The sequence below is a fragment of the Stenella coeruleoalba genome, assembly GCF_951394435.1.
Source record: "Stenella coeruleoalba genome assembly, chromosome: 1".
Taxonomy (NCBI): Eukaryota; Metazoa; Chordata; class Mammalia; order Artiodactyla; family Delphinidae; genus Stenella; species Stenella coeruleoalba.
In genome coordinates, this window is record NC_137169.1 from 45,321,948 (window position 1) to 45,345,093 (window position 23,146).

Consider the following 23,146-nt stretch of genomic DNA (forward strand, 5'->3'; position numbering starts at 1 on the left):
GTTCTTCATCCCAGAGCCCACATCCCCATCTCCTGCCAGCCCACCCGACTCTCAACCAGGCCCTCCCCCAAGGTGTTCTCATACAGAAACCATTCCCCCCCTGCCCACCAAAAAACATATATCAATTAACCAAAGGTTATGTTATGGATAACCAAGTATCTCGTTCTTTCACGTTGAAAAGAGAGCCCTCCTCAGACAACCACCTGTCCAGCAAAAGGAGGGGGGCGGATTTCCCTGCCTAACCCCCCTCCATGATTCTTGTATGGTCACCCCAACACTTTGCATTATGTGAAAACAGACATACAAATCCTCTGTCAACCAGTAAAACCCTATACAAACACAGGGTAGCTACTGCTACCAAAAAGGGGCCTTAAAAACCCTCTCCAGGTCAGGAGCCCAAGGCCCAGGGATAGGAACCCGCTTGAAGGGTAAAACGTGCACCAGAGCGGAAGTCTGACTACCAGACCAGTGCTCCTGTCACCATCAGAAACAGCCAGCCCTGCCAGTCACCTGACAAGCACCTCACTCCAGGTGCGTGAAGAACGCAGCCTGGCCCTCTTCAGATCAGCTCCACCACTTCCTGCCACCCCAAAAGCCACGGTCGGTGTCAAATCACAGAGCCACCACTGCCTGCGCCCAGCACGACGCACTCTTAGTTCCCGGAGCTGAGATAAGGCTGGAGAAGTTGCGGGGGATTAAGAATAGAACAGGATAATCGGGGACTTCTGCTGACTGCAGAGGGAGGCTCGAGAACATTTCTTTCTGTGCTCTGAGGCTGCACACATCCGACTAACTTCCTCCACACACTGAAGATTTCTAACACTACAAACTCTCCAGTCCCTTCTGAGTAACTTTTACTCAAAAGTCTAAATTTCTGCAAAATCCACGGTGGACAGACCCGCCAGCTCCAGCCCCACACTCCTCTCCAAAAGCCACCCCAGAAAACCTACCACCCACTCCTACAGACAGAATCCTTACACCACACCGAATGCCTCCAACTCCGCAGTTCCGAGGTTGGCAAAAGCAATTAAAACCTCATTTTCTCTGTGCAAGTTAGAACAGACACTTCATCCCCATGCATTTCAAAGGCACTTGAAATAGTTACCCCAGTGAGCTGGCGGTCAGGTAAACGCGCTAAGATCCCAAGACAGGGCACTCCGTTTTCCTGAACTTCACCAAAATATCAAAAGCCACTCCGCTCTCTTTTCCTTTTGAAAAGAATGTCAAAGACTCCACCAATCGGTCCCACAAAACACCCAAGACTTACACTCACAGCAACTCCTTCCCGTTGACCCTAAGCCTCCCTCCTGCGGGCTGCAAACCGGGAGCACACCGGCGGTGGTCCCACCCGAACAGGGCCCAGGGGCCTGGGAGAGGGTCACAGACAAGAGAGAGCCCCCATCTACCAACTACAGGCCCTCTGCCAGATTCTCAGTAAAACGAAACTTGGTGGTTTTAGGGATACTTAGAGCAGTGGGGGGAGGGGGGAGGTCCAGTAGGTCTGAATCAGTATCTTTAAAGGAAGTGGCAGTCCCTTCTTGCTCTTTCTCAGGGTGCCTGGAAAAGGTCCCCATGGATTTCTCTCTCAAGGTTTTGAGCTCACAGAAGAAAAAGGAAGGGGTAGGCCAGTTGTAAAACAGACCTGGTGCCCCTCCACCCACCCCACCCCCACTCCCTCTAATTAAAGCAACGTGCAGAATTGACAAAAACCCATGCAGGTTTTTTTTTCAAGCCCATGCCCAGCGCCTCAGAGTGAGATGTAAAAGTACAGTTTCCATGCAAACATCAGGCACGATTAGTAGGGTTCTCAACAGTGGGCAAAGAGGAGGCAAAAACTTAGGCACCAACCTCGTCTGCCCTTCTCCTCATTTGCCAGTCCTGAGGGCCCCACGGCACCCTGCTCTATGCAACGCTGGGGACTAAGGCATGGAGGGACCCGCTCAGATCTCCCATCTTTGTTCACTTGAAGCCGGGGGCTCAGAACAAAACAAACACACACACACAAAACTATCACACAAACTTACCACCACCACGAGTGCAAAAACCCAGGCGGTTCTCCCAACGTGATGTTTTTTTCCCATCGAATCTAGAAAGGAGAGAGCAGAGACAGCTTAGAGGAGCAGAGAGAAGGGGTGGGCTAGGGGCTTCCCAGAGCCAAAAGGCTGTGAAGACCAACTAACAATAAATGCCAAAAGGTGATAAAAATTCAAAATGGTGGCCACAGTGGCTGCTCCAGAAAACAAAGGCTTTAAGAAGAGTGAGGAGGAGGGGTGTCAAGAAACTGGATGATGGGGGGAGTTCCACTCACCTCCGACAAGAAGGTCTGTGCAGATTTCTGTGCTCCTACGTGCAGTAAATATTCGTAGACGTATAAAGCTAACCTGGAAAGTGGGTAGCAGGCACAGAGAGAGAGAGAGAGAGAGAAAGCGTCAGACCACACCGGGCGCTCGCTCCTGGACCTTGCCAGTTGGCCTCCAAGCCTGTCCTCCAACCCTGTCCGTGCTGTGCCATTGTGGCCCCAACCAGAGGTGAGCAGCTAGCTCGGTCCTGCCTGGGGCCACGGGTACGAGCAGTTAGGGGGTGGGTATGAGGAAACGCGTTTACTTCAAGCCGCGAGGGCTGGAGAGCAGCCCCCGAACTTGAACTTCCAAGTAGCGTCGGGACCAAACCCACCTAGGTCTCTCAAACTCGCAAGCAACCCAATCCCCCGAGCCTCGCTCCTTTTCCCGATCCACTCCTTGCCACCGACCCACCCTCTCCCCACGTTTGAGAGTCCGGGGAGACTCAGTCCTGGACTCTGGAGTGCTCCGCGAGCTCTGGAGAGGGCAGTAAAGCGCCGCCCTCACCACCTCCCCCCAAAACAACTGTCCCCCAAGCCTAGGGCCAAGCCGGCGCCGCCGTCCCTGCCCAGCTCGGCGCCCCGGAGGGCGCGGGGCCGGCGGCGAGGCCAAGGGCAGGGAAGGGAGAGCGCTCTCGGCCGAACAAAGCCCCCGGCACGCACTCCTCACGCCGCGGGCGGACAAAAGGAGCCTTCGGGGCTGCAGAAGCCACGCGCCCCCTGCCCGCGCCCGGTGGGCAAAGTGCCGTCAGCGCGGCGAGCGCCCCGGCTGGAGCGAGCGCCCAGGCTCGCTCGCGGGACCTCGTCCATCCCTCACCGCGGGCCCCCGCGCCCGGCACGCCCCAAGGCCACCAAGTGCCCCCTCCCCCGGCGGCGCCCCCAGACCCCAACCTCCGCCGGCTCCCAACAATGGGCTCTCCCACGCCGCCCGCCGCGGCCTCGGGAAGGGGCCAAGCAGGCGGCGCCGGGGCCCGGGGCTCAGCAGCCCCCGCCCGCCCACCTGCCTCCCACCACCCGCCCGCAGCCCGGCAGCGGCGCGGCCGCCACTTGGAAAATAGGGCTTACTTTTCCCGAGCCTGCCCGTCCGAGGGCACCGCCGAGCCTTTGCCTTTGGCAAACATGGTTTGCAGAGAAGAGGGCGCCGAGCCTCGCCGCCGCCGCCGCTACCGCTCCGGCTGCTCCCGAGCTGCCCCCTCGCTCCCGGCCCCCTCCCCGGCGTTCGCTCGCTCACTCGCTCGCGCTCTCCTCGCCGCGCTCCCCTCCCTCCCCCCCAGGCGCTGGCTCCGCGCTCTTTCCAGCTGTCAAAGCGTCAGCCCCGGCCGCGGCCCCATCGCCCTGGAACTCCTCCCGCGCCGGCTCGGCCTGGGGTGCCGGTGCCGCCGCCGCCGCCGCTCTCCCGCCGGCCCGGCTGCCCACTGGCTCGCTCGCGCGCCCGCCCGGCTCCGCCTGCGCCTCCCTCAGCGCCTCCGGCACCGCCGCCGCCGCTGCCGCTGGTCTACTTGGAGCTCAACCGAACGTGGCTACCCGGGCGAGGGAGCAAGGCGGGCGTCAACGTCCCGTGATTGATATGCGCCTTGGCCAATAGGCGCGCGGGGGAGGGGCCGGGGCGGCCCGGGAGGGACGCCCTGTCAGCGCCCGACCGCGGCAGTCCCCGCTGCGGCCGCCACCGAGGAGCCGCTATTCCTGCTCCTGCGGGCCAACGGGGTGGGGGGGGCCGGGGGCGCGAGCCTCCGTTTTCTCTAGATGTGGGGAGGGGACACGAATCGGGACAGGGAAGATCTAGTCCCCCGGCCCCCGCGAGAAGAGGGTCCGACGGGCGCTCTCCGCGGCTTGGACCGCTGGGGAGTGGGGGGGTGGCGCTGCGGCGTAGTCTGAGGGGAGGGGGCGCGGACCCCCGAGCGGAGCACCGTCGGCTCCCCCCGCCACGTCCCTTTCCCTTATCTGCCCCTCACCTCCCCCAGCCTCAGCCCTGCGCCGGCCCAGCCCTTATCTCCCCCTCCCCCTCGCCTGCCCTCCCCTTGGGCTCCGACCTCGGCCCCCTCCCCAGACTCCCACCCGTCCACCCCTTGGCCGCCCCGCCCCCGGTCCTCCCTCTCGCCCAGTCTGGCTTCGGAGCGCCGGGCCCGGGGCTCCACGCTGAGAACTGGGCGGCTCGATCCGGCGCCGAGCCGCGAGGCTGCGCCTTTACTAGATCATTAAAATACTTTGGAAAACCCCAAAGTGGAGTCGCGCGAAAATGGCCCTTGGACTGCTTTGGGGAGCCTGGGGGAAGGGACTGAGGACTTTGGCTAAGAGAACGGAGAGTGATTGCTCCCAAATTTCCAAGGTCTGCCCGCCCTAGCAAGTTAGCCCCTCGGCTTCTCCACGAGAGATGGTGCCATTCCGGGGTAGGGGGGCGTCACCTGGGCGCCCCGCTACGCGGAATGCGCGCCACAGAAATCTGCGAACTTCAAATAAACGGAGCTAAATTGGGGAGCGGGGGACGAGAGTCAGGCGTGGGGGGAGGGGAAGCTTCCATTGTCAGTGACCCAGGTGTACAATGGGAAATTGAGGGGGGGGCTGGCAGAGTGACCCAGCTATTTGCTGCTGACTCCTTTCTGCCCACGGCGAGAACCCGAGGACACACTGAGTGTACCTCATTAGAGACTCTTTAAGACGAGAAACCAACCAAACGGGAAGACTCCCCCATTTTCAGACTGTTTTTAGAGCGCGGTTCTCTTTAAATGTGATAAAACACTGTCGGCACTGTCTCTTTAAAAGAGTCAAGCAGAAAAAGCTGTGTAAGCGCTGATTGGCTGCCTGTTTGGATACATCTTTAGGGGAGCCTTGAAACTGTTAGCCTAGGTTGATTTTTTTTTTTTTTTTAACAGCGCTGTTCCAATAAACAAGTAACGCCCCTCCCCCTAACATGCCTCGCACCAAACAATTAAAGGATAGGTCAGTGTCCTGGGGAAACACGTTTCAAGTAGGAAAACTCAGAACTAGATTCAACAAAATCAAGTATAATTCACTACCATTAAAGTTTGCTTATTTTGATTTGTCGAAGAGAGAAAAAGGGGCTTTAAAAAGAAATGCCCCGCAGCAAACGGATCTGCATTGGTTCAGGAAGGAGACTCTGGGTGCATTTTTGGAATAATGTTCTGCTCAGTGTAGCAGCCTCCCTAAATTAGAATATAGCCAGGCCCTACCACCGCTTCTGGACGCGCTGTGTTCTCTGTTGGGACCTAGCGCTGGAAGGGGAAGGGGGCAGAAAAAGGAAAACTGAACCCTAGTCTCTGGTTGTCTGTGCTAGCTCCCAGTTTAAAGGTTGTTTTGTGAATGAGAGAAGCATGGAGGTTGGGAGGGAGTTGAAATACAACGATAGGGGAGAGAAGGAAATAATTACAGTTATTTTTTTCCCCCAGGCGTTTTAATTTAATAGGGCTAACTTAAGGTACCTTAGAGCCCACACTAATTAAATTGGCCTGCTCATACCCTTCCCCTGGACTTCTATTTTTGATGGGCTAGGAATGGCCAGGAATGGCTTGTCAACAGCCTGACTCACAAGAAGCCTGACTCATCTTGGGTCTGCAAGGCCCACAAATTATGAGTGTCATGAGTGTGGGTTAGGTCCCAGCTCAAGGAAAACACTGCCCTTCTCTGGCCCTACTGCATCACAGCTCTACCAAGTTGGCCATGCTGTGTCAGAGTTAGGGCTGCAACACAGGTATATCTGTTTGTGCGTCATTTTCCTCATCTGTCAAATGGGAAGGGGGATCTTTAATATCTCTTGAGAGTCTGATGTTCTATGATGCTAAGATTTCCTTTCTATAGTTTTCTTTCCCCACACCCCACCCTGAAAACAGGACAAGCACCTCCTTTCCAAGCAGGTGTGGCATGCATTTGGGGAACCTGTGCCAGGCTCTCTGTCCTTGTGGTCTTCCCTTTGCTGGGGCTTGACCCAGAATGTTGGTAGGTTCATGGTGGACCTAAAAGAGATAGTGGGAGGGCCCAGGCAGAGCGAGAAGGGAGGGTGCCATAACCTCCCAGCCTGCTGGACAGAGGGGAGCTGATGGGTTCCCAGGAAGTAGGACCACTGAGCAGCCCCAGCTAGGTGTGCAGTTGCTAGCACAGTGATCCAAAATGCGGTCAGATCAGAAGCAAGCACCCTACCCCAGCAGGGCACTTTCTCTGGAGAAGCCAAGGGACTAACATGATAGGCGGGCAAACCTGGGAAATTTGGGCGCAATCACTCTCTCTTCACTTACCCCAAGTCCCCCACCCATTCCCCCAGGCTATCTTTCCCCACTGGATCCCCCAATCCCCACCTTCCCCACCCCACCCCCACATCTTCTGGCCCGGAGTGCCTCCCACCCCAGCCCCCTTCTTTGCTCATTCTTTAAGGCTTGCATCCCCTCCAATGCCTCCTCCATAAAATCCTCCCGGCTTTTCACTCCTGGAGTAAAACCCATCCCTCTAACCCTCTGCTTGGTCTCATTTTGCTTGAACCTCCAGAATAGCTCTCCATTCATTCTGCCCATTGTTGTGGCCATTTGTTTACTGTCTGTCTCCCCAGCCAGAGGTGGTTGGGGGGCTGGGAGGGCAGGAACTAACTCTGAGTCATCTGTGTGTCTCCAGCACCCAGCACAGGTTCAGTACCTGTGTGCAGTTAGCACTCCATGTACGCACCAGAGGCTACGGGGAACAAGAAAGGAAAAAGTGAGCTCATCCCCAAAGTAGCTCTGGGACAGGTAAGGAAATAGGAAATGCACACCAACAACAATAAGATTAGATAAGGCCACACCCCCAGCTCAGCCCCACAGCCTAAACTATAGCAGCTTGCAACTACTGTACTTTCAGTTCCCAGAATACACCAAGCTATTTTACACATCCACCCTATACTCATTCTTTCTTCCTCTCCCTCTCTCTCTCTATTCCTCCCTCCCTCCCTTCTTCCCTCTTTCCTTCCCTTCCTTTTTTTTCTTTTAGGACATGTTTATTGAGCATCTACTATGTACCAAGCACTGTTCTAGGCACTGGGTAATAATCTAGGCAGAAATCCTTACGCCATGTTGCTTACACTGGTGTGAAATCCTCTGCCCTAAAGGCTCTTCCTGTGACAGAGTTCTAATATTCTAAAATCCAGCCTGGGAAAGCCTTCCCAGGAAGCCATCTCTGGGCTCCTGGTCTGGGCTAGGAATCCCCTGGTGGCCCCTCTGCCTCTCCCTGACCATGACCTATTGCTGTTGGCCTCTGTGCATGGGTGTGGTCCTGTGTGCATTTCCCCCAAGGGAATGTGAGCACCTCTCCTCCGGGTCAGGGAATGATCATCATTCACCTGTGGACCTCCAGTGCACAGCAACAGTGGTGAAAGGAACAGAACAAGTGAGTACCTGAGTGACCAGAATGTGGAGGGACAGGCAGGTGGGGTGGAAGAGGGGAAGGAGAGGTGAATTACAAGTTTAGGCTAAGATGACCACTCCTTCACTCAGGTGCCAGAAACTGGGGGGCAGAAATCCTGGGCTCTGGGATCAGGTTGGTGGGGGCCAGGCCTCCAGAAGGTGGCACTTAAAGGAATGAGGCTTCAGGTCCATGGGCTCAACCCAGGAGGTTGTGCTTGCCAAGGATGCCAGAGGATCCCTTTTCCTCTCCCTGGTTTGCAGCTCTGTTTCTGTGTTCCCCACAGCTGCTGGGAGTCTGGGGGCTGCCCCACTGTCCTCCACACCACGCCCAGGGACGTTCGAATGGATGCTGAGCACGCAGCCCATCCCCTTCCTGCCCGCTGGGTCCTGGGATTTTGAGGAGGCACCTCGGGTCAATACCTTGGGTAACTCTGCCCAGGGAGGCTCAGGCCCAGGCTGGTCAGCCCCAGTTTCAGCAGAAGTTTCCTCAAGGGCATTGGGGGCTTCCATGGGAGGAGTGCAAAATCCAGGGCCTGGAGACTTGGCTTCAGCCTGGCTCAGGGCCTCGCTGCTGGACCTTGGGCAGATGATATTCTGTCTCTGAGTCTGTCTGTGAAATGAGGATGTTAAATAAGGGAACTGACGGGGAATCCTTTGCTGGGCTGTCCGTAAGTGTTGGCCGAGCCCACGGTTCTGACACCTCTGGACAATGGAGAGTCACTACTGTGAAGGTTGTGTGGAGGCTCTGAGGAGGTAGTAATTGGGGTAACATTTTGTAACTCGAAAAAGATGATTACTCCTGATGTTATAGCATAGCAGAGCCAGCAAACAGAGAGGTTCTCAGGAAGAAGGAAGAGGATTTAAGTTTAGAATCAAATGTGTTTTTACATCTTCTGATGATGCCTTCCGATGTCCTGAGCCACCTTGTAGCAAAATGGGTTTTAGGCAATTTCTTGGTTGGGTTTAGTTCTGTCTAGAAAGTACCTACTATGTGCTGAGCCCTGAGCCAGGGACACTGACTGGGAAGTACAAAAACATACAAAGCAAGTTCGTGCCAGGGATGGCTAGGGCGAGGACGCTGACGCTCTGCCCCTTCCCTGGTTCCTGCTACACCTCCCTCACCTCCTGTCCAGAGTGCCCCAGCCTGGAGTTCATTCTCATGAACTCAAGGAGAAGTCTCCATGGAGGGTCTAGGTCCAGGCAGCTGAAGAGTGTGGTAGGTAACGGTCATCAGGACAAGGGTCATTTTGTCACTGGGAAGGGACAGCCCTCGCCCGCGGTGATGGTGGTTAGTAAAATGAACAAAGATGAGTAGATGATAGCAGCGATTAACCAAAAGTGGATAGAAACTGGAGAAAGAGAACACGTCAAAAAATTGCTAGAGCTGAATTAATTGAATGTGGCTGGAAGGATCTGTAGAAGGCACACTGTAAAGAGGTAATGAAAGAAAAAGGACTAGAACACGTTACTGTTGATGACTTGGTGGCTGAAATCACACCAAAAGGCAGAGCCCTGGTACCTGACAGTGTAAAGAAGGAGCTCCTACAAAGAATAAGAACATCCCTTGCTCAGCATGCCAGCCTTTAAGATTGAATTAGAGGGCTTCCCTGGTGGCGCAGTGGTTGAGAATCTGCCTGCCAATGCAGGGGACACGGGTTCGAGCCCTGGTCTGGGAAGATCCCACATGATGCAGAACAACTAAGCCCGTGCGCCACAACTACTGAGCCTGAGCTCTAGAGCCCGCGAGCCACAACTACTGAGCCTGTGAGCCACACCTACTGAAGCCCGTGCGCCTAGAGCCCATGCTCCTCAATGAGAGAAGCCACCGCAATGAGAAGCCCACGCACCGCAACGAAAAGTAGCCCCTGCTCTCTGCAACTAGAGAAAGTCCACGCGCAGCAGCGAAGACCCAACGCAGCCAAAAATAAATTAATTAATTAAAAAAAAAGATTGAATGAGATTGTGTTGTTTTGTGGTTTTATTTCTGAAAGTAAAACTCTGTCCAGTCCCGTGACAGGGTTCCTCTCTGCCTCCTCCACCCTGCCTTGGACCAGCATGTCTCTGTTTTCACTCACCTGCCATACCTTTGCCCCTGCTATTCCCTTTTCCTGGGACACTTTGCCCCAGATCAAGGCTTCCCTCATTCCTTTACTGCCTCTAGGTCCTTGATCAAACATCACTGGAACCCTCCCTAAAGCACCTCTGTGGAATGGCTCCTGTCCCCACTCCTTATCCTGTTCTATTTTTCTCCATAGCAACCATTACCACCTGACATATGTTTGTTTATTTTTTTCTTACTATTTCCCTCATTAGAATTTAAGCACTGTGCATGGGAGTTTTGTTTTTGTTTTGCATGCATGGGAGTTTTATCCCCACTTTTAGAACAGGTTCTCAATAAAAATGTCTTAAATGTTGAATAAAATAATTCACTTGGGCTTCCCTGGTGGCGCAGTGGCTAAGAATCTGCCTGCAGTGACATGGGTTCAATCCCTAGTCGGGGAAGATCCCACCCGCTACGGAGCAGCAAAGCCCGCACGCCACAACTACTGAGCCCACGCACCACGGCTACTGAAGCCTGCGCACCTAGAGCCCGTGCTCGGCAACAAGAAGCCACTGCAATGAGAAGCCTGCGCACCGCAACGAAGAGTAGTCCCCGCTCCCCATAGAGAAAGACTGCGAGCAGCAGAGCAGCAGTGAAGACACAGCGCAGGCAAAAAAAAAAAAAAAATGGTGGGAGGCATTTAAACTAGCCCAGTGTGTGTATGTGTGTGGGAGGGATGAAGTGGGAGGTGGTCAGAGAAAGCTGGAGGGGGCCAAGTTTGAGTGGGAGTTAGGCAGTGGGAGGCAGGTGGAGGATGTGTTTCAGACAGAAGGGACGACATTCATTAATTCATTCAGCTGACGCTGGACCATTCAGGGCCTTGGGTGTCATGCTAAGAAGTTTGGTCTTTGTCCTGCCGGCAGGGGCTTTAACCAGGGGGTGACCTATTTCTGCTTCAGAAAGAGCCCTCAGGGGGCCATTGTGGAAGAGCCAAGCGCGGAATGCAGTGAGGGACCCAGCGGCAGCTTCAGTGAGGGGTGCTAGGCCAGCGAGGTGGAGAGAAGCTGATGGATGGGAATCTCCTGGGCTCGGTAGCTGACAGGATGTGAGGGAGCCGAAAATGACTCCTATGCTTCTGGCGTGGGTGACGGGGCGTCCAGTCAGGGAGTCCAGGTGGGGGAGCAGGTCTGTGGGTGGGGGAGTATGAAGAGCGCAGTCTGGGATGTGATGAGTTTGAAAAGCCCATTGGATGTCCAGATGGAGACATCCAGGAGACAGGTAGGTAATGAGCCTGGAGTCCCGGAGAGCAGCCTGCCCCGGAGATGTAGTTGGGAGAGTCATCAACATCTGGAATTTAGATTCAGGCCTGGAAGGGTAGCTAAGGTGATCTGGGCATAACCTGTCCGGAAGAAGACTGGCGTGGTGCAAACAGTGCGGACCTCGGAGCATCCGCAGTCCCGATGCTCCTGAAACCCGCTCCTACCACAGTTTCAGGAATGCAGCTCTCTCCTGATTTCCTTCCTTCCCCTCTGACTGTTGCTCCTGTTATCCTCTGAAGGATTCTTTTTTCTCCAGCCTCCTCTCAAAATTTTATTAGTCAGCCTATTGCTAATCCAATGTTACATAACAAAGAGCCCCCTTATCTCAATGGCTTATAATAAAAGCCGTTTATTTCTCACGCACAGGTCCGCAGTCAACTGGACGGCTCTGCTTCAGGGTGCAGTTCGAACCTGCTCCGTGGGTCTCCCCTGCCCGGACCCAGGCTGAGGGGCAGAGGCTGCCTGGCATGATTTTTTTAGAGTGGGTGAAAAGAGCACCAGGAGCCAAGCCGACCCGTGCAAGCATCGCATCTCCTCCCAAGTCACATGGCCAACCCCAGCCTCCGTAGGGAAGGGAAGAGTGTGCCTCCCACAGAAAGGGGGTGGATGTTTGCGAAACAGAAACACAGTCTACCGCAAATGAGCATCTCTCAGTCTCTGTCCTTGACCTCTTTCTCGCTGGGCAAGTTCAGCCATGCACATGGCATGGACAACACCTAACCTCTGTGACGATGACTCTTGCATCTGGCCCAGAGCTTTTTCTCAGCACCATGTCTGTGTAGTTACAAGGCATTCCCACCTGGATGTTCCTCAGGTGCCTCAAGGTCCAAGTATCCAGAGCCGCACTCCTTCTTTCTCCCTATCTGGTTCCTGTTCAGCGCCTATTTCTGTACACCACACCAGCACCTGGGCCAGAACCCTGAGTGGATCTCTGCTCCTTGTCTTCCTCACCCCCAGCCAATACCAGGGTTGGTCAGCTGTATCTAATAAGCACCCCACGTTCTGTCCACTCCCCCCAGCCCCTCCCTGCACTGTCATCACCGCAGTCGAGCCCCGGATTACAGCCCCCGTGGATCTCCCTGCCTTCAGATTCTCCCCCAACCACCCGCCCTCTCCTTGACAGCCAGAGGGATGCGTTTAAGGCACAGATGTGGCCATGGCACACTCCTGCTTAAAACTCCTCAGTGCTTAAAACTCTTCATCTCATGCAGGATGAAGCCCAAGGTCCTCAGTAAAAAGTTCAAGGTCCTAGGGCTTCCCTGGTGGCACAGTGGTTGAGAGTCCGCCTGCCGATGCAGGGGACATGGGTTCGTGCCCCGGTCCGGTGGGCCTGTGAGCCATGGCCACTCAGCCTGTGCGTCCGGAACCTGTGCTCCACAACGGGAGAGGCCACAACAGTGAGAGGCCCGCGTACCGCAAAAAAAAAAAAAACAGTTCAAGGTCCTTCACGATCTGGCTTCTGTCTCCTTCTGCAGCCCGTCGCTTACCAGTGTCCTGGGCACCAGGGGTAGACGTGATCCCCGGGACTTTGCAGTCTATGGGGGCAGCAGACAACTCCACTGGTACTTATGATACAACATGGCAAGTGTCACAACGGAGGATACAGGCATTTTACATATTACAGTGGTGCTCAGCTGGTCTGGGGGGTCAGGGATGGTGGCCTGGAGGAGGTGGCCTTCCTTGGACCCCAATGGGAGTGGACAAGCACTCTCAGGGAGAAGCTGGAGATGGAGCTCTGAGGAGCACCAGCAGGTCTGATGAAAGAGGAGCTGGTGAAGGAGGCTGAGGAGGCCTGTCCAGAGGGGCCAGTGGGGAAGAAGCCTGGGGAGGGGTGCCAGGGAAGACAGTGCTGCAGGGAGGATGTTGAATGCCTGACAGTGGTTGAGTAGCAGAGTGCATGAACATGGCTTTCAGACAGCGCTCTGCAGAGGGCATGGTGGGCTGGTGAGAGCAGCCTTAGGGGAGCGATGGGGGCAGAAGCCAGATCATGGCGATGGACATGTGGGAGCGGAGACAATCAGTGCAGACTACTCTTTCAAGAAGTTTGGTTGTGAGGGGTAAGAGACAGACGAGCACCTCTGGGTAAGGAGCTTTGCTGTATTTGGGTTGAAGACAGGAGAGACTAGACCTGTGTAAATGCTGACTGGAAGGATGGAGTAGAGTGGGAGAGGCCAGAGGTCCTGAGTGGAGGTCCAGGATGACGTTAGAGCAAAGTCCCTAAGAAGATGGTAAGGTAGCAGCAAACACAGATGGGAACCTCTCTGGGAATGAGATGAGGAGACTGGGCCTGGGCCCTCGAGGTACTTACCGTCTAGTGGAGGGGGCTTTGCAGAGGACCTAAGCTTGGAGCTGGGGCTTTGAAGTTTGAGTAGGAGTTTGCTAGGCAGCCCAGCAGTGGTAAAGGGATCCCAGGCAAGGGAGCAGCATGATGCCGAGGACAGCTAACAGGTCAGAGTGCCACAGTTGGTTCGGGAGTTTGAGGGGGTGGCATGGTGCAAGGACGGGACACCCGGGAGCTTCAGCACCTTCTGCATTGACTTTGTGAGAGCCTGGGAACTCGGGGCCCAGTGTAGGCACCCGTGGACCCTGAAGGAGGCCAAGGACTGTGTCCTGTTCACCTCTGGGCTGCCCAGGACCTAGCTTACATGTGCGTTGAGTGAACAAAGGATCTGTGCTCAGACAGAATACGTCCAGCCTGAGGGTGAGTGTTGTGTAGACCACAGGCTTTCCTCATCTGAGTCATTCATGACTCTGGGCCGGGGCACCCAGTGAGCATTCAGTCAATGTCCCTGGGAGCCACCCCTCCCGTGGGGTCAGCCCCTGGGGCACTGAGGACTCCAGAGCCCACAGATGAAGGAGGGTGTGGTGGCTGCCCTCTTCCCCAGCTATCTGGGACACTCAGAGCAGAGCTCTCCAGCTCATTCTCCCATTCTGAGCTCCGTTTCCACGGAAACAGACATCAGCAACTGTCAAAGTCCCGGCTTTCAAACACGGGTCTCTTCCAAAACTTACTCTCACGTGATTCATAGACTCCACGGTGGTAGCAGCCCACCCTCCACCGCTCTGTGAGGAGGAGAGCCAGGCGTCACGGGCAGAGCCAGACTCAAAAACGGGGCCCTGGCTCCCAGGTCAGCACTCTGTCCTTTGTCTAGCGCTGGCCCCAACCCAGGAAGCCCAGCAGCCCTCCTGCCTCATTAGCCTGGGCCTCAGTTCACCCATCCATCCGTATAATGAGAAGATAGTACCTGAAGTCCACACGTGCTTGTTGGGCATCTCAGGGTCAGACTGGGATCCTGACCCTAGAGCAGCCCACAGTCTCCAAGGCTGATGTCACTGGAACCCGAGATCTGCTTCCTGCTCACTGAGGGCTGGGGACCTGCCCCCAAGCACACTGGGAGTGGGGAGGGGAGCACAGAGCAGCCTAGCACGAGAAAGGCTTCTCGGCACTGTCCACTGGGCTGTGCCCTCTCCACCCTTGGAATGCTGTCCGTCCACCCGCACTCCCAGCCTACACCTTCACGTCCCTCTGCTCTGTCTCTGTCTTGCGGTCCACTGCTCTCTCCATCTCTGCACTCCTATCCTCTGTGCCTCTTCTGTCTCTTGGTCTCTCCATACAGTTGCCTCTTGGTCTTTCTGTGGGCTTCTCTGAGTTTTTATCTGTCTCTCTGGGTTTCTCTATTTCTCCCACTAGAGAGACCCACGAGGACAGGGTTTTTTCTTTTGTCCATTGTTGCATCCACAATGCCTAAGGCAGCACCTGGCACGTAGTAGGTGCTCAGCAAACATTTGTCGAATGAATTATCTTTTTATATGTCTTTTTTTTTCTCTCTCTCTCCCTTGCTGCTTATCTTTTCCTCCTCTCTCTGTCCTCCCTTGGCCCAGCTACTGTTTTTGTGTTTCTTTTAACTTCTGCTTCTCTCTTTTTCTGTCTTTGTCTATCTCTTTTGCTCAGTCTCTCTCATTCTCTCTCTCCCTCTCTCCCTGTTCTGCCTCGCAGTTGCTGCCGGCCTCCCTCTCCCTCCCTCCCTCCCTCCCTCTCTCTCTCTCTCTCTCTCTCTCTCTCTCTCTCTCTCTCTCTCACACACACACACACACACACAACCATCTGTGGCATTCTTTCCTGTAAACGTTTCCTAGGTTGATGTGGGTTTAGGAAGTCTAACTTTAAGCTTTCAGCTTCAACCCTCAGATAGCTGCCTACACACATTCCCCCCACCCCCAATTACCATGATAAACAGGACCAGGCACTGGGGCAGCTGACAGCAAAACTGGGAGGTCAGCGATTTGTTTCTATTGCCCTCACCTGGCTCCTGAGTCCCTGTCTTCCTCTGCCCGGTGCCCCTCCTGACCAGTGAGACCCTCCCAGGGCCGAAAGACTGCGCCTCCCAGTAATCCGCTGTGGGGAAAGGTTGTGAGGCAACCACTCGCTGCTCTGTGGGACCCCAGTCACCACCAGCCTTCTTCAGAGGCCTGTCTAAAAGTTTCTTCTTGGGGGCCTGGGGGAAGACGACGGTTTTGCCCCAGGAAGAGGTGTTTTAGGCCCCTAGAAGCATGAGGGAACAGCGTGTGGTGGGTTCAGAGAAAGAGGCTGTATACCCCTAGGTAACCAGCCTTGTAGACAGCCCCTACTTGAGAGATAGTGGGATGTGATGCAGGAACACCCCGTGGAGTCCCACAATAGATCTGGTTCAACCTCAGCTCTACCCCTTCTTCTCTGTGTGGCTTTGGGCAAACTACTTGACCTCTCTGAGTCTCTGTTTCCTCATTTGGAGAATGGGGGTCAGGATACCATCCTTTTGGGGTGAGATTTAGAGTAAAGTATATCAAGCACTTCACATATATTACATGCTCAGTGAATACCATTTCCACTTCTCTCTTAGGACACAGGATATGCCAAAAAAAAAAAAAAGTGGAGTAAAGATATATGAAATATGTGCTATGCTGGGAGTAAAGGCCGGTCTTATGTGGTTAAGAGCTCCAACTTTGGGGTCAGAGAGGCCTAAGTGTGAGGCCTCGTTCTGCCCCTTACTGCTGTGTCATTGATCTGCTGTAAGCCTGGGGTTCCTCGTCTGTAAAATAGAGGTTGTCACACCAACTCTTTAGGTTTGTTGGAGGATTAAATGAGATAATAGCTCTAAGTGCTTGGCCAAGTACCTGGCCTGCTGCGTGATCAGGAACTATTAGATGATACTAGTTTTCCAAATGTTAGCTCATTGACTGTCACAGCTGTTCTAAAAGCGGGTGTTATTTCACCCATTTCCAGGGAAGGAAGCCAGGTTTGGAGAGAAGGAGTGATTTACCAGGTGACCCAGCGGGCAGGAGGCAGCGTGAGGACTGGAACCTGGGTATCCTGACTCCAGCCATTTTCTTGGCATCATCACCCAAAATTTAGAAGTTGAGCCCTAGCCCATAGGTCTTCCCTGAACAAGCCCAGGCACTCACTCTTGCTAGGCAACGATGTGATTGCAAGAGGAAGCAAGTTATAGGAGCAAAACCCCTGCTCTGGGAGGCTAAATACCCAGGCTCATCCAGGACACCCCAAGCTCTTGAACTTGACATAGAACCACAAAGACTGGGAGAGTGGTGGGGAGAGCCAGGAGCCAGGAGCAATGGAACATGTGAAGTCCTTTAGCAAAAGGGTGTCTTCTGATGTGAGTTCCAGGGAAGTGTTATTCATGAATGTGGTTCATCTTGTATAGTGACATGGAAACAAGAATAGTAGGTGTGGCACCCCACTGGCACTCCAAGGCCTCCTACAGAGGGAGGGAAGAGACGAGGCGTTTGCTTACAAGAATTATCCTGGGAGACAGTGAAAGGATGTCATGGCAGAAAACAAGGCCAGGCACACCTGGAGCCTACAGACTCCAGGACGGAGCCCCCCAAATGCCTTGGGGCTGGGTTCAAACCCAATGGATAGCCTGGATGGGAGGACCCAGCTCAGTCACAACATCTGGGCCACATACGCCCCATTCTATTCTCTACATAGGTCAATTCCGAGAGCAGCATGGGACTGCTAACTGAGCCATCTGCAGGTGAATGGAGGGTTCCTTCTGGAAAGAGAGTGGGAATAGAGATTACCAGCAGTGACTTTAGCTGATGAAAGTGCCTGATAACACTAATCCCCCCATTTAAAATTTTTTTTTTCAACTTGTCAGAGCTGTGAGTCACCCTCTAAGTGAAGGGATTCCCACGCCTAGGTGCTAGTTGGCTGGCAGATGCCAAAACAAAGACCCAGCAGCAAAGTGCTTGGCTAGATTTGAGCAAGGTGCTGGGGCGGTGTTGTAGGTGAGGCACTGTCACTTCTTGGGAAAGAACTGTCTTCAGAGCAGCAAGTTTCTCTACTAGGCATTTATTTATCCTCTGCCACTTTGCAAACATGATTCCAGTTCAAAAAGCTTGCAACGAAGGGATTGTGTTTGAGGTTAGTTAAAGAGAGAAAAGAAAGCAGGACTAGGGAAATAAAAAGAGAATAAAAATGAATGATACATCTACTGGAACTGAGTACCAAATAAAGCTATAAGCTCCTCATGGGCCAAGGCAAAAAGGGAAACATCACTTATGGAGCTCTTGACGCAGAGGGGATAGAAACTACATTTGTTGAGTACAATCTGGTATTTTTAACATATATAGTATTATTTCCTCACCAATACACTTGCCAATAAGCCATTGTTATTCCCATTTTCTGGGAAGGAGAATGAATCTCAGATGTTGCAGTGGATACTGTGATGGTGCTTCACTGAGATGTCCTCTCCAGGACCAATGCACTCATCCCTCAGCTTCCGGGAATTGGCTGCCAACAGCTCACAACAGCATTCCTCCCTGGGAACTGACTTTGGCCGCAGGGAACTACTTCACCCAAAGTGACACCCTCCCCCCTTCCCCTTCAAGTAGAACTTCTTAGTCCTGCTCTTAGGGTCTAGAGGTTCCCAAATGGGGTAACATTTCCATCGGGGACACAGGAAGTGTTACAATGAACTTCAAATATGGCTGCTGCCCGGTTATTTTGAACTCCTTGACCTAAAGCTCATCAGCAAGGAGAGGAATCCCCACCCTGGCAGAGGTGATTGACCCTGGTCATGAGGAGGAGGTACGGCTGAACAGTAGGAGCAGAGGAGAATCCGTGTCATGCTCAGGTGATCCACAGGGGCTTCCTGTGTGCTACATGCCTGGCTTTCATGGTACATGAACAAGACAGGCAGAGTGTGGTAAGGTGGGGTTCAGACCCTTTATGGTTGAGGGTCTGGGTCTCCACCAGGAAAGTTGCCTAGACCAGAAGAGATATGAGCAGGTGAGGAGACTCCAGATCAGGTGGTAGAACAGTGATTGCTAGTATCAGTTGTAGTCTTGAGATCAACTTCCACAGCTGGTGCTGTAGTTCACCCTACTAACCTTCTCTTTCAAGTTTCCCAGGAAACAAACCCAACTGGAATCTTGGAGAAGTGATTCCCAAATGGGTCAAACTTCACGGAAGCAAATGGATCAGGACAGTGCAAGGGGACACTCTGTAGTGGACACTCTGGTCCCCACCTAGATCTCTTCTTTAAGGCTGACCCACCCACCCTAAGCTGCTTGGAATATTGCTGCAGGGGTCCTCACCCAATGGTCTACCCCCTCCCAGGGGTGGCTAATGTGGAGCTGCCGTGCCCAGCTACCTCGCTTCAATTTGGGACACCTCTGAAGGGCCATCCCAGCTCCAGAGCTTTCTGTAGGATCAGCTGAGGCCTCCTTTACAGCCACATTGCAAGTCAGCTTATACCTGTGACCGATCCTGCCTTCCTACCTTCCTTACAGGCATATCTTCCAAGAGCACTTTCCAATAAACCTTGAGCTACAACACTCAAAGTCAGGGTCAGTCGGTTTGCAGAGAACCCAATCAAAAGCATGTTGGTGTAGTCGCTCAAGATATCAACCCAGATATACATATGCCCCCTGTGTCATAGACGCACTTTCTCAAAGGAAGCAAAAGTGTTCTTCCACTGAGTTGTAAAATTTTATTAAGTATTTAATAAAGAATCAAAAGTTTTAAAATGTGTATGCTCTTTAGAAGAGGAATTTCCAGTTTTCTGAGTACTATTGTTGTATGATCAACAACCTTAAACTTAGTGGTGTAAACAACAGCTGTTTTATCATATTCAGGGATTCTGTGGACCTTGGGCAGGGCACAGTAAGGATGGCCAACCTCCGTTCCATGGTGTCTGGGGACTCAATTAGCAAGACTCCAACAACTGGGGCTAGAATATTCCAGAGTCTTCTTCTCTCACACATCTGGTGCCTAGGCTAGGATGACGCAAAAGTTAGTTTTGGCTAGGATTGTTGTGGCCTCTCTGTGTGACTTGGACATTTCACCATACGTCACCTGGGTTTCAAACGGGAGAGACTTGAGGGGATGCTTTCCAAAATTCCGAGGCGGAAGCTGCATGAATCTTTATTTATTTGTTTATTTTTGGCTGCCTTGGGTCTTCGTTGTTGCACGCGGGCTTGCGTTGCACGCGGGCTTTCTCTAGTTGCGGTGAGCGGGGGCTTCTCTTCGTTGCGGTGCATGGGCTTCTCATTGCGGTGGCTTCTCTTGTTGCAGAGTACGGGCTCTAGGCACGTGGGCTCAGTAGTTGTGGCGCACGGGCTTAGCTGCTCTGCGGCATGTGAGATCTTCCCAGACCAGGGCTCTAACCCGTGTCCCCCGCATTGGACAGCGGATTCCTAACCACTGCGCCACCAGGGAAGCCCAGCTGCATGAATCTTTATGACCTGGCCTCAGAAGTCAAATAACATCACTTTTGCTGTATTCTAGTGGTTAAAGCTGCACAAGTTCTCCCAGATTTCAGGTGGGAGGACTTGATAGGAGGAGTAGCAAAGAATTTGCAACCATTTGCTTTTTTAGACTACACACCACTTGTGGGGATTTATCATAGGGAACTATGGGATTTATCTTAGTGGCTAAGATTTATGTGAAATGAAGTTTACCGCAACATTGTTTCTAATGCAGAAAAACTGGAAGCAATCTAAATGACCAAAGACTCACAGGGGTTGGTTAAATAATTTGTGGTACAGTGTGTCAATACTAGGAAATACTATGTAGCTATTTTAAAAGACAATATAATATGATGGAAAGATTTTTATAATGTATTGTTAAATGGAAAAATTTGGTTGTAGAGAGAATATATTGTAAAATACGTTTTCATTTAAAGAACAGAGTTTTGGGGAGTTCCCTGGCGGTCCAGTGGTTAGGACTCTGCCGTCACTGCCATGGGCCTGGGTTCAATCCCTGGTCGGGGAACTAAGATCCCGCAAGCCGGATGGTATGGCCAAAAAAGAATAGAGGTTTTTAAATTACAGAACTATTCAACAAATTAATTGAGGTTTTCCTATGCCAGCCCTGAGCTAGGCACTGGGGATACAGAGTAAATAAGAACGCGCTTCTTGCTGTGAAAGAGCTTACAGTCTGAGGGTGAGGATGGTAGCAGTGGTGGTGGTGATGGTGACAGACACATAAGAGGAAGAATGTTTCTATTTGGTGACTTTCCAGAGGAGATAACACTTGAGTTGAGTTTTGAAATAAATTGGCCAGACACATTAAGTGGGGAGGTGTTGTAGTCATGGAGGTTGACCCCCACCCTTGTCTCTTCCACCAATTATAACTTCATTTCTGTTGCTGGTGATTGGTTTAGAAATGGTGTTTCCAATCCTGAACAATGTGAGGTGAGGGGGAGTCTGCTAGGGGGCTCCTAAGAAGAGTTTCCAACTGCCTAATAAAGAGACACTCGGCATGGTCTCTTTCTTCCTGTCGATGTTGTCATGTCTAGGAGTGAAGTATGAATCTACTGCCATCTTCTTCCAACCTGGAGAGGATTCTATTTTAGAATGAATCTACTCCCAAGGGTGGCAGAGAAATGAGGCCAAAAGAGCTGACTCCTCCACATTTTTGAGCTGCTAATTGTATAGTGCCTAGGACCCATCTTGCCTCCATGGCAAGTGAGAGAGGCATTTCCTGATTGTTTAAGCCAGTTTGAGTCAAGGTGTTCTGTTACTCGCAGCTGAAAGAATCTTCACTATTGCAGAAGAGCATTCTAGGCACCAGGACTAGATGAGAGAGAATGGCTTGTAGTTCAGCGTGGCTGCAGGGGAAGCTGTATGGGAAGGAGGAACGGCAAGGGCTGACAACGGAGAGGCCAGTAGGGCCAGGTCATGACAAGATTGTGCCATGAGGTTTCCAAGACTTCATCCTGAGGGCAGTGGGGAGCTGGCCAAGAGTTTTTAGCAGTGAAGTGATGTGTTCAAATCTGTATCGTAGGAAAATCACTCTAATAGGTAAGAACAATTTGCAGGAGGGAGAGAGATAGAAAGAGAGAGAGAGAGAGAGAGAGAGAGAGAAAGAGAGTGTTAGGGTAGGGAGATCAGTTGGAAGACTTATGCAGGTGGGAAGAGATGATTGGGCAATGGCAGTGAGATAGTTGGAGAGCAGGAGAAAGTCAAGACACAGTAAGAAGGCAGAGTTGGGTACCAGGCTGGGTGATGAACTGGCTGTGGTGGACAAGAGAGGGGATGAGGCAAACCTCCCAGGGCTCAGGCTTGGGCATCTGGGAGGATGGTGATACCATGTACTGAGAAGGCAATGCCAGAAGAAGCTTTGTATGGGTGTTCCCAAGCTTTGTTAAGAGCTCGGTTTAGACATAGTATGTACATGGTGCCTCAAGATACTAGTAGTGTAGGCAAGCTTACTAAAAAGGTCATCTCTCACCTTTCTTCTTCTTTTTTTTTTTTTGCGGTACGTGAGCCTCTCACTGTTGTGGCCTCTCCCGTTGCGGAGCACAGGCTCCGGACGCGCAGGCTCAGCGGCCATGGCTCGCGGGCCCAGCCGCTCCGTGGCATGTGGGATCTTCCCGGACCGGGGCACGAACCCATGTCCCCTGCATCGGCAGGTGGACTCTCAACCACTGCGCCATCAGGGAAGCCCTCGCCTTTCTTCTGATAACCATCTTGATTGGCTTTGGGAAACTATCCCTCCACCACTGGATAGAGTCTTGGGGGGGCTGCCATCATTCTGACCAAAGGATGGACCATGATCTAAGCCTGGACAATTAAATGCTTTCTTTGGAATCTGAACCTTGACCTGTCTCAAGCAAAGTAATCAATCATCCATCCCCCAATATGAGGTTTTGTCATGGTCTGGGCTCCCCTGAGCTTAGGGCCTGAGCAGGGCTTTTGTGCAAGAAGTATATTTGGGAAGTGATTCCAAGGAGCGGGAGAGAGGAACTGGGGAGAGAAATCTGACCCAAAGGTTATCACGCTGGATGCTCCAGTCCACTGGAACCTTCTGAGGAGTGGAACGTGAGTCTCAGAACAGCCTGCAAGGGGGGTAAAGGGAGACACCCGTGTCCACTGACTCCTGACCCTACTGGGTAAAGATGTTCACCCCTGCATCCCTGGGTGGCCCCTGAGTGCATGCCCACCAGGTTCCCACAGGCACCACAAGTGGCAGCCTGAGAGAAGCTTGGGGCAGGAAGTGAGAGGCTTTGGCGCATCTCATTTTGAGATGAAGCACTGTCAGTGCAAATTGGGTCAAAACCCTTGCAGAGAAGACCACAGTGGCAATAGAAGGGAGCCTGAGAGGATGTGAGCCAGGCAGAGAGATGTCTGATACACACCTTGGAGGGCTGTCTGCTGCCTCCTGCTGCCGGGATCTCCAGAACTACACCCACGGTGTCCTCTCCAAGGCCTGATGGTCCACCTGCATGCCACATCATAGCCTACCAGTGGACTCCTTTCAGGCTCACGTTTGTCTATTTCTGTTGCTTAAGATTAAAAAAATGCTAATGGTTGCAACATGTGACATCACAGAGAGCAAACTCAAATTCTGTCACAGAGCAAATAACAAGACATTTTCCTGTGGTGTTTCTTGAAATGTTCCTTGGTAAAGTTGGAGGGCTGAGGCATGCCTTCTGAGGGTGCTCCCCCCCCCCACTGTCCTCCCTAAATCCAAGAGAGCACTTGGACTCCTAAAGGGAGGGGTTCACACACTCTTGCCCTTCTCAACCATACTCCTGTCTGAGAACAGCACAGACATACCTAT

General features: G+C 52.9%; 1 protein-coding gene and 1 pseudogene across 4 annotated transcripts in view; one reads left to right on the forward strand and one right to left on the reverse strand.

Moving 5' to 3' along the window:
• Positions 1-3,550, reverse strand: part of SSBP3 (single stranded DNA binding protein 3) — a 163,378-nt gene extending 159,828 nt beyond the window's left edge. For 2 of the 3 annotated variants that reach the window (XM_079921445.1, XM_079921444.1), the window contains exons 1-3: positions 3,404-3,550; positions 2,309-2,381; positions 2,025-2,086 (exon numbers count right to left, since the gene is read on the reverse strand). In XM_079921445.1, coding sequence (XP_079777571.1) covers positions 2,025-2,086; positions 2,309-2,381; positions 3,404-3,459 — 191 coding nt within the window. In that variant the 5' untranslated portion in view covers positions 3,460-3,550. Of the gene's footprint in view, positions 1-510; positions 564-2,024; positions 2,087-2,308; positions 2,382-3,403 lie in introns of those variants that run through there. The other variant, XM_079921447.1, reaches the window with a different exon arrangement.
• Positions 3,551-9,001: 5,451 nt separating this feature from the next.
• On the forward strand, positions 9,002-9,418 carry LOC307193517 (transcription and mRNA export factor ENY2-like; annotated as a pseudogene). Its single transcript has one exon. The product of its transcript is annotated as a transcription and mRNA export factor ENY2-like (transcript).
• The last annotated feature ends 13,728 nt before the right edge of the window (positions 9,419-23,146 follow it).